At 35.9% G+C, this 11,661-nt stretch overlaps 1 protein-coding gene across 1 annotated transcript in view; it reads right to left on the reverse strand.

Annotated features, from left to right (window-relative positions):
* Nucleotides 1-323: 323 nt before the first annotated feature.
* LOC103257504 (protein phosphatase 1 regulatory subunit 1C-like) overlaps nucleotides 324-11,661 on the reverse strand; it is a gene marked incomplete at its 5' end in the record, with an annotated part of 61,902 nt that continues 50,564 nt past the window's right edge. Inside the window, one exon of the mRNA XM_008055203.1 lies at nucleotides 324-807. Coding sequence (XP_008053394.1) covers nucleotides 719-807 — 89 coding nt within the window. The remainder of the gene's footprint in view (nucleotides 808-11,661) is intronic.

Here is an 11,661-nt window from a genome sequence, read left to right on the forward strand (position 1 = left end):
TTAGATTTAGCCATTTTTTTTCCCTTGATAACTAGAGGACATCCTGGGAAATACATATATCACAGCTTAGAAAATAAAGAGACTTCTGTAGTTCTATAAGTAACTGTTAGCATGTTGTTGGAGGGAAAAATATGTTTACTATCTAATATTGTGAAGTTTTGAACCAAGACAATTTACATTTCTTAATCATTTTGAAAAAAACACTGTGTTCTATTCTGTTTACAGAACAGATTTTAACCTGAAGAATTCATTAGATATTTCTGCTTAAGTTACGTACACACACACACACACACACACACACACACACACACACACACACCATATCTAAATTCTGTTTAATATTTATTTTTTACTTTTAAAGTGATTCTATTTACATTTGACATTAGAACTCAAACTTTATCAGTAGGACATCAAGGAGTTAAGCTCTGGCAGTATTAAAATTAAAACATTCACATGTCTGCAAATTTCTATGTAGTCAAAAAGAAAAATCACTCTAAAATAAATGCTTATTCTTTAATTGTTAAGTGACATGGAAAATTTGTACTTAGTTCTAAAGTTCAGTCAAGGAGGCTCCCAAGAAGGTGCATAGCTACTGTGTGAGTGTGCAGTGCAGAGATGCAAGATGCTTCCGGAAGTCAAGCAGCAGATTTCCATGGGATATTCAGAAAAGTTAAGAGTTCAGTCATTCCCAAGAAGGCTTCTTGCTGCAGACCAGTAATTAATGGTCCCACTGCTCCTCTCTTTCATGGGCGCCCTCTTCTTCTTCAGGGAATGCTGATTCATTCTGGCCTTTCAGATGCTTAACCCCTGAAATTATAAAAATTATGCAACATTTAAATGAATTTTATTTCTGGCCAAATTACTGCTTTGCTGCAAGAGATTTACAAAAATAAGTGGAAAATTTTCATGTGGTGTTTATGTGTTTTTCTCCAAGAATCTTAATGATGTAATCCTATATAAACCTTTTCATTCACTGAGGATTAAGAACACACCCAGCCAAATTTCCATTAGATATAGGGTATCTTTTATAATTAAAGCTGCTCCATTAAGGATTGCATCACAGCCTATTAAAAACCTGCTAACTAAAAATTCGCTCGCAGGCTCTTATTATAATTCGATGTATCATTTAGTTCAAATGTTGCTTTTGGCACTCCTGAATTCTATTACAACAAGAATCATTGAAACCCCTAGGAACAAGAGGGTGTGTGTGCCATCTCGGGGATTTACACACAGCCAATCACAGTCTTGTTAGTTTTCTTTAGGAACCTGAACATACTTAAGTGATTACAGCACTTTTCTATTCATGATTCTTCAATAACTCCCCCAACGACATACATAGTGGGAAAAATATTGGCATACCTTTGCCTGCTAGACAAGGCTTTTATGACCTGGTCTCTCCCCAATTGCCCCTGCTTTCACTGTCATTTTACTCTAGCAGTGCTAACCTACTATCCCCATTCCCTGATCTCCGTGAGCCCCCTAAGGCCTCCAAGCTTTTCTTTCATTCTCACTGACAAAACTTCTTTGTCCTACTCATGTAACCAAGAATTTTCATTTCAACTTTTAAGAAATGATTTCAATTCTTTTTCTCTCTTAGCCTACACTTTAAAGATTTTTTATTGTTGTTCTTTCTAACCTAATTGTGTATGTGCTTGAGACATTCCAGTAGCTGACTTTGGAATAACAGTATGGAGACTCCGTGGCAGAATTCGTCTTTGTTTAGAGGTCACCTGAAGACGATTAATGTACAACTTGGCAACAATCAGAACAGCATTGCCCGGCTCCCCAGGTGGACAACAATTCAAGATAACCATCGAAGAAAGATCTGTTCCCTGTGCTGCTTCCAGATACTCCTCATTCCATTCTTTTTCTTTAAAATCCCTCTATTCTCGCCTTAAATTTTGAAATGGTTTTAGGCTGGCCATTTCACCATCTGCCAGCCTTGGAATAAGATCACTTTCCTTCCTCTAAATCTTGCATTTGTTTATTTCAACCCACAAGCAAGAAATAGTAGAACTTGCAATTGGCAACACTCACACATCTGAGAATCTCCCACTCATCCTTTCGCTATCAGTTTGTCTCCTCTCTATGACTATCTCAGTTCCCTATATAGATTTAGCTAGGTCATCATCATATTTCCTCCAGTTCTTAGATAATTTCTTATATCAATTAACTTATAGAAATATATTTGTTTGCACATTTTTCTCATTAGAGCAAAGTCCTTGGTGTTGAGGAATATGTAATTTCACTCTGCGTTCCCAGGAACAGTGCCTAGCAAACAGCAGTTGTGATACAGAGACTGGCTAATGTCTGTTCATATTGTCACAGGCCCTAGAGAAGGACATGGCCAGGACTCAAGCACTCCTGTACATTTCTGAACAATATTTCTGAGAGTTAATAAAAGGTGTGCTTCCCCTTATCTCCTATGTACTCCCAGTAAGTAGCTCCAGGGAATCATTGACTTCCCTGTAGTCTATGCCCAATCAAATGAAAGACGCAAATCTCCATCTACTCCCTTTTTCTGAGTGGATATAAGTTTGAATAACATAGTATCAATGTAATCATAAGCCTTGTGATTTGTATAACTTTTGTATCAATGTAATCATAAGTTTTGTGATTTTATAACTTTTGTGTAATGTATGATGTCTTGGGCCTTGTAAACTCCCTTTACGGCAAGTTCGATTAAAGGCTTCTGCCGGGCCCTACTGATAAAAGCTATGAGATACCTCTGATTCCTGGCACCAGGAAGTCTGGACCGAAAAATGTCACTATTGATAAATGTGGCTGAAACTCAAGTTCTATACAATGAATGTCTTGCTGGTCACTTTGCTAATGTATAGGTATGTGACCAGCAACTCTGGACTTATAAAGGTGAACTATAAAAACCTGGAGGGTAACCAGAATCATTTTAGAAAGACCTCGAATCTGGCTCTGCTCCCTGGATTCAAACTTGGGAATAAACTTCTATCAGTTCCCTGCCCCTTTGATTTATTGGTATCAAGGGGAGCAGCCGAGCGTTACTCAGACCATAACAGTTGCTCTTAATGTTTACTGTCTAAATGATCAACTGAATTAATGAAGTAACCATTTAGTATATGCTTTTGGAAGTTCCATAATAACTGATCTTCAGGGTTTTTTTTTCTAAGATGAATTCAAATTTTGAGTATAAATCAGAAAGCAGCTACAACAACCACACTCAATCTATAAAAATTATCTTTTGCTTCCCTTGAGTCTATTCTGTTAGGACACCACACTAGCTAAAACTCTATGCATATAGTAATGCTTACTGTGAATTTTTTTTACATTTTCAAATTATTTTAAGAGATTTTTTTAAGTATTACTAAAAAATGCTCCAGTAAGAACTGATAAATGAAAGAAGTCATTGTTTATGTTTGCTCTGAAACAAAAAGACTCAAGAAATATGTGAATTTGCATGTTCTGCAGGCAGCAAGCCTCAGAGTACTATTTGGCAAAGAATGACAATCTTGAGCTTGGTGGGTAGTCTTGCAAAAATATTTTATCAGTTGTAATAATATTTAAGTACCTTAACTTCAACTGCAAACACAGATCACTCACAATTTCTGTTTATTTAAGGGAGAAATGTGTTTTTAAGAAATGGAACTTATTTTATATTATTATAAATTACACGGAAAAGAAGGTCTCAGGCTAAAAAAAAGGGGTTGGGGAGTTTATTGATCATATAACCAGTCACTCTGCTGGAGTCTTACATACATGCATCACTAAACCTTACAACAATTCCTTGAGGCAAAATTTAGATTTAGAGAAAATATGTGGTTTATTCAAGGTTATAAGAGTAGTGTGGTGCTAAGAGAACTTCTGACACATCATAGTCCTTTAATATATACTGAATGAATCAATGAATGAATGAATGAAGTCAAAAAGTTTCATTATCAGGAGACACCAACTCATTTTCATCTTTAGCTTTTTGGATGTTGACCCAGACTTTCCCATCATTCCTATCATTCTCTTTAGAATATTAAAGCACAATAACCATTCAGCCACCTGCCACTCTTCTTCCTGACCTGACGTTGACTATACCTCCGCAGGTTTGCAAACTGACTCCAGGGGTCAGCTCTTTCAGCCACATGGTAACTGCAGAGTAATGATGTTGTGTTTGAGACAATGTTCTTTAAATGAGAGTTCATGATCTAGTGCCCACACCCATTTGTCTAAATAAGAGGATCAAATGTAAAGAAAAAAATGGTAATTAAATATTCAATTTTTTGAACCACTGATCAACTACTTCCCACACTTGAATATAGGCCTACTTGTTTACCATGATCCATGTTAAATTTATTTTATAATAATAATTGTCACAAAGTTATATAAGAAAGTCAAACCTTTTTAAAAGTAAAATCACTTGAACAAACCTTGAAAAGCTACTTTCTTAGCCTTATTCAATTGTGACATTAACTATTTCCAAATGAAAACAGTTTGATGAGGCAGGAGCTGGTGACACGTTATCACAGGGCTGTTCTGCAGAATATCTACAAAAATTCTTGAGTTTCCAAAACTGCTTAATGTCATCTCTCAATTGGATGATGAATTATTGGTTAATCTCTGTCTTGAAATAGCCTTTAGGGCAATCCCTCTCCTTTCCTACCAGCAGTATTCATTTGGTTGTATATGCAACAATACTGAGATTAAAGTGTGAAGTCTGCTGAGGACTATCAAATAATTTCTTTCTCCCCATATCTATCTCGCACCCCCAAACATGTGCATTTCTTTAAACCTTAATTTGATGTTTGAGAAGGGTTACATGTGATGTAATTCTAGAGGTGGAGGAAAATAACTTGGTCTAGGGGTGTTGGTGAAATTCTTAGAGACTCTTCCTCTGCCAAATGCTAATGAGGAGGAGGAGGAAAACCCTCCACCTGTACAGAGGCTGTGGCTTGGCCCCTGGCAAAGAGACTCCAAAGGCAAGCACAGACTCAGTCAGGAATGGATGCAGCAGAAGGTAAAGGAATATCACAAAACACCATGAAGGCTCATTTCTTCTAGCAAAATCAGTACACAGGAAAAAGGATCACACATAAGACTAGGATATGTATCACGAAAAGGTGAAGGAATGAAGAAAAGAAAGTAGACTGAATAAAGGAAGAAAAGGGTCACTGATAATTGGACGCTGAACATTTTCCATAATACTATAAGAAAGGGATTGGCAGTAGTGGAATACTGCCAGGGGTGGGGGACACAACATCAATAAGGGTATCTGATCTCAAACCAGGCAAAGTGGGGATTAAAGGGAGACCCAAACTTTTCCTGTGTGACGACCACTTGTATACCTAATCCTGAATTGTACTCCACATCTTTAAAATAAATAAATAAAAGAAGAAAAGGAAAAGGAAGAAATGTTGCTGCCAATCAGAACATATTACATATGCTCATCCTTGTTCTGTAGAACAGGTGGTGAAATGCAGATTGGATGAAGTTGTGACATGACTGAGTGAAGAATTACAAATAGTGAGTCCATAGAGAGAACCTTATATGTGGCAAACCACCGGTTGATATTTTTAATCAATTAATTTGGAGCCAAAGAGAGCAGGTTAATTACATTTGCAAATGACCCAAAACATGGAAGAAAAGATGATATAATAAATGGCATCCAAAAGTCTCCAAGAACTGGAATGATGGTCTAAGCAATTCAGGTGGAGATCAACAGGATATTTGCTTTTAGAAAGATTATTTTAGTTCTGAAACAATAGAGTATAAGGGCAGCCTTGATTGGTTATAGTTAGGGTTATAGTTTAGGTGCCCACAATTTCACATGACCAAATAGGAGTTGCCTGCTGCTGGGCACAGAGTTCCTGGCTGTGTTGGATATTTCTGGTGGCATAGTTAGCAAGATAAGAAAGGGAATGACTACCAGGTATGGGTCTGCACCATGCTGTGCCTAGTTCTCAACTCTGCATTTCAAGAGGACCATTAAAAAAGGTAATCAGGATTCAAAGTAGTTGTATGACAGCACTTTTATAGAGGAATTACAGATGAAACTGGAATGTAGAGAAAATTAACATAGGACAATAAAGGCTGCCTTTGAATTCCTAACAAACTGAAAAAAGAAAAAAATTAATGTATGTTGTTGCTGAGAGCAGAAATAGCATCAATAGCTGACATTTATGTGGGGGCAGATTATAGCCCAATATAAAGAAGAAAAATTTCCAAATTTTTAATGTTTTTTTTTCCAGCAGTATACATGTGAATGAGCTTCCCATCACAATACGTGTTCAAGTCAAAGCTAAATGTCCAACTTGGAGGCAGGTTATAGATGTCCCCTCCACTGAGTAGCAGGATGACCTAGTAATCTCACAGACTTTGAGATGCTATTAATTCACAAACTGAAAATTTTTCTCTGTTGTGAGTACTATAAGCTACAAAAAGTAATTATAATTTTAAAAATTGTACTGTTTATTTTAGATACAGGGTCTCATTCTTTGGCAGAGGCTGGAGTGCAGTGGCACGATCACAGCTCATTGTAGTCTTGAATTCCTGGGCTCAAGCGATCCTCTTGTCTTAGTGTCCTGAATAGCTGGAATTACAGGCATGTACCATCATGCCTAACTAATTTTTGCATATGTGCACATGTGTAAGTGTGTGCATGCATGTGTGTGTGTATGTGTGTGTATGTAGACAGATTCTCGCGAGGTTGCCCAGGCTGGTTTCAAACTTCTGGTCTCAGGTCATCCTGCTAGCTCAGTCTCCCAAAATGCTGGGATTACAGGCGTTAGCCACCATACTCAGCCAATAATTTTAACTGACACAATGGCTCCAATTCACATTTTAAAACTGATTTGTATCAGGAGTAGAAAATGTAAATGGGTTTTTTTTAACTGCATACTTTAGATCTTATAAAGCATGCTAAATTCATCTAAGGAATCTGTGAGTGGATTTGAGAGAGACTTTGACCCTCTTGGAATTCTATTTATAGTTGTATTTTTGCTTTTTGGGGAAAACTGTCCATAGTTTTCAGTAGAATCTCAAAGAGGACTCTGACCTCCAAATAATGATGGCTATGAATAACAGTCTAATTTTTCCAGTTTGAAGATGAAGAAACAGTTTCAGATGGTGAAGAGATTTGCTTAAAATGAATACAATAGATATGGACTGAGCTGAGACACAAACTTTGGGCCTTAACTCCTACTGGGAACTCTTTACCTAGATCACCAGGACTTGATCTTCCACTGTCATTGATTTTTTTTTTTTTTTGCAAAGTTAGAACCTGGAAGAAATGATGGTGACTCAGGATCATAGGACCCCTTCGTCATCGAAGGACTCTACATAACTGATAGGTTTAGGTACAACTTTTGAATCTTTTCGTTATTGTTGTTGTTATTGTTTTTAAAATAAATTGGAATCAGGAAGTTACAGAAGTTAACCTTGCCGAGGAATACTCTCAGAATAAAACCAGGTTGCAAATAGGATTTAGATCACTGGAAAAGAAGCTGCCTTTCCCTCAACTGTGCTAAAAACATATCGTTACCTGAAGTCACCATAAATCTCTCCTTTTCTACTTTTTAAAGTAAATTATATGTAGATAGCACAGTTAATCTCTGTTTTAATATGGTGACTGACTAATTTATATAAGCTGCAAATCAATGTAAGATCATTTCACTTAACTCCACATTACTTAAGGAAGCATTTCTCTGTGGAAGACTAAACATGGGATATGCTTCTCTGTTCATCATACATTAGAATAAGGACAATGTGTTTATGTTATTTCATGAGAATTATACATTTTATGTACATTTTTAGCTATCATTTATTTTACCAAAGTTTTTGCCCAATAGTAAAACCAAGATGAATGATTTAGCAGTAAATACTAAGGCACTCTTGTATATTAATGTTGGAAGTATTAATCCAAACAATATTTTTGGAGAACAATAGGTATCACTTATCAAAATGTAAAGAGACCACCTTTTTGTCCAGAAGTCTGAAGCGGGGGTTAGGCAAGAATATATACATACAAGTACATATACACATATTTTGATTTTATGAGGATGTTGCTGTTTGGCATAGGACGAGATCATTTTTATAGACTGAGTTTCTCTCTTGCCCTACACAATCAAGTGCCCTTCTAATACCCCCTTTTTCTTCTGCAGCTAATGCCTTCCCCATGAATTTAGATGTAGAGTCATATTTTTAAGCCTACAAATAATGGATGTAACAGTGTTAGATAATTTCACTTTAGAAGGAGACAGAATGGCTCCCCAGCCTGCAAGACCTGACTGCAATTGATTGAACACAATAGCATATCTAAAATAAAGAATACATCGATAAGCAGGAGTCAGTGGTTATCCTCAAAAGCACTAAAAATAAAATAACAAAAGGAGAGTTGTTTTTATAGCCACAGAAACAAATGTTGCCTGTGTTTTCAGCATGTCTAGAGAAGGACATTCTTGCTGTCATTTTAGAAAGATTTGTCCTCCATGCACGCACTTCCTTATTGAAGTAACAGTCACCATAGGCTATGATAGTTTGATGCCAGTGTATGCCCCAATCACGTAACAAAATCACCCAGCTCTGATTCTAAGCTGTCCAAGCGAAGCCTCTGATAATGACAGAGATAGTTCACAAGGAGAGAAGGCATGAACTAAACTAGCACCATCATCACCTGACCATAATAATGTTTATTTTGAATTAAAAATTTTGTATTCTAGTTGTATATGTCATTCTTTTTTAGTTTTATATTGACAAATAATTTTTATATGGAGTACAGAGTGATATTTTAATACATTGTGAATGACCAAATCAAAGTAATTAGTAAATTTATCAACTCAACTATTTATTATTTCTTTGTGATAAGGACATCTCAAATTATTTCTTTTAGCTATTTGAAATATACATTACATTATTATTAACTATAGTCCCCTTGCTATGCAATAAAACATCAGCTTGCTCACAAGGAAAGAAGGCACTGACTTGGCTAGTACTGTCTTCATCAGACAATAATATCTCTTATTTTGAATCAATAAATGTATATTCTAGTTTTACTTGTTAGTTTTTGTGTAATTTTTATTGAGTACAAATATCCCCAATTCAGCTGACTCTAGGTCCCCACCAAAAAGATGAAGTTTGGAAGTCTGCCATGATGAGAGCCTGATTCTGGCCAGGAGTCGAAATAGGTGACGACTTGCAGGGACCCCTGGAGGTGGGGGTTTCAACACTACCTAACTTTAAGACTTACTGTAAGTTACATAGTCAAGACAATGTGATATTGATTTAAGAATAGACAAATAGAACAATGGAACAGCACAGAGAGTCCAGAAATTGACTCATAAATATAGTCTTTGACAAAGGAGAAAGGGAATAGAATGGAGCAAAGAGAGTCTTTCCAAAAAATGGTGTGGGAATAACTGGGCATCCACATGCAGGAAAAAAATGCATCTAGATGCAGACTCTACACCCTTCACAGAAAATAACTCAAAATAGATCCAGACCTAAATGTAAAACAAAAAATTATAAAACTGAAAATAACATAGGAGACAATCTAGGTGGCCTCTGGTATCATGATGACTTTTTAGATACAAAACCAAAGACATGACCCATGAAAGAAAAAAACTGATAAGCTGGTCTTCATTAAAATTAAAAACTTTTAATCTATGAAAGTCAATGTCTTGGATGAGAAGGGAAGTCACACAGATTGGGAGAAACTATTTGCAAAAGACACACATAATAAAGAACTGTCATCCAAAATGTTACAAAGGACTCTTAGAACTCAACAATAAGAAAAAATAATCCAATTAAAAATGGAAAAAAGATCTGAACAGACACCTCACCAAAGAAGGTGTATAGATAGCAAATAAGCATATAAAAAGGTATTCAGCATCATATGTCATTAGAGAATTGCAAATTCAAATAATAAGATACTACTACACATCTATAATAGTGGCCAAAATCCAAAACATTGACAGTGCCAAATGCCAGTAGAAATATGAGTAACAGGAATTCTCATTTATTGCTGCTGGGAATAAAAAATGGTACACTTTGGAAAACAGTCTGGCAGTTTCTTACAAAGCTAAACATAATTTTACCTAACAATCCAGAAATTGTTCCTTGGGATATACCCAAATGAATTGAAAATTGTACGTGGAGTTTATAACAGCTTTATTCATAATTCACCAAAACTTGGAAGCAACCAAGAGATCCTTCAGTATTATGAATTGATAAATAAGCCATGGTACTTTCAGACAATAGAATATTTTTCAGTGCTAAAAAGAAATGAGTTGTCAAGCTATGAAAAGACGTGGAGGAAATTAATGAATATTACCAAAGGAGCCAAGTTGAAAAGGCAAAATGCCGTATGATTCCAACTACATGACATTCTGAAAAAAGGCATAGCTGAAGAGTAAAACATCAGAGTTTGACAAACGTTAGGAAGGAGAGAGGGATAAAGAGGCAGAGCACAGAGTATTTTTAGGGCAGTAGCTACATATCAGTTACATTCATACAAACGCATAGCATGTACAATCTTAAGAGTGAACCCTGATTTAAACTATGAACTTTGGGTGATAATGTTGTGTCAATGTAGATTCAACAGTTGTAACAAATTGTGGGTACCACTGTAGTACAGGATATTGGTAATGGAGAGAGTTGTGCATGTGTGTAAACGGGATATATGAAACTCCTGTACTGTCTGCTCAACTTTTTTGTCAACCTAAACCTACTCTAAATGGTATTTTTAAAAATCACTCTAGCAGCAATATTGAGAATAGTTTGTTGTAAGGCAAAGAATAAAGCAAGACCCAGTTAAGAGGCTATTGCATGGGGAAATAGGGAGTGGTTAATGAGTATAGAATTTTAGTTTTGCAAGATGAAAAATTTCAGAGATCTATCATACAATAATGTAAATATACTTAACACAGCTGTACTACTGCTGCTAAACTGTATACTTAAAATAATTGATATAGCAAACTTCATGCTTATTTACCACAATTTTTAAAATACAAATCAAAAAAAAGGAGGCTCTTACACAATTCCAAGTGAGACATAACAGGGATGCAGATCAGATAAACAATGGAGATGTTGACAAGTCTTTATATATGGCATATATTTGGAAGACAGAATCAATAGCATTCGCTGAAAAACTGTACATGGAATATAAGAAGAAGAAGGGAGTCAGCTATATAGCACCAAAATTTTTGGTCAAGGTAACTGAAAGAATAGAGCCATCATTAACTAAGATGGGGAAGACTGATGAAAAAAGCTTTGACTAGAAAACAACTGGAGTTTAGTTTTTAAATGTTAAAATTTGAGAAGTGTCTATTCAAATCTTTTGCCCACTCTGTAATAGTGCTGTTTGTTTTTGTCTTTTGGCATGTTTGAATTCCTTGTGGATCCTGGATGTTAGACCTTTGTCAAATATACAGTCAGCAAATATTTTTTCCCATTCTGTGGGCTGTCTCTCTCTCTCTTGATGGTTTCTTTTGCTTTGCAGAAGCCTTTCAGTTTGATGATGTCCCACTTGCCTAACTTATTTCTTATGGCATGGGCATTTCGGGTTTTGATCAGGAATTGGTTACCAGTTCCAACTTCCATAAGGATGTCTCCTGCATTTTCTAAGGTGATTATAGTTTGAGGTTTTGAAAAAATACTCAGCCTCACTAATCATCAAAGAAATGCAAATTAAAACCACACTGAGAT

Source organism: Carlito syrichta, unplaced genomic scaffold, assembly GCF_000164805.1.
Source record: "Carlito syrichta isolate Samal-C Ts95f unplaced genomic scaffold, Tarsius_syrichta-2.0.1 Scaffold301778, whole genome shotgun sequence".
Classification (NCBI taxonomy): Eukaryota; Metazoa; Chordata; class Mammalia; order Primates; family Tarsiidae; genus Carlito; species Carlito syrichta.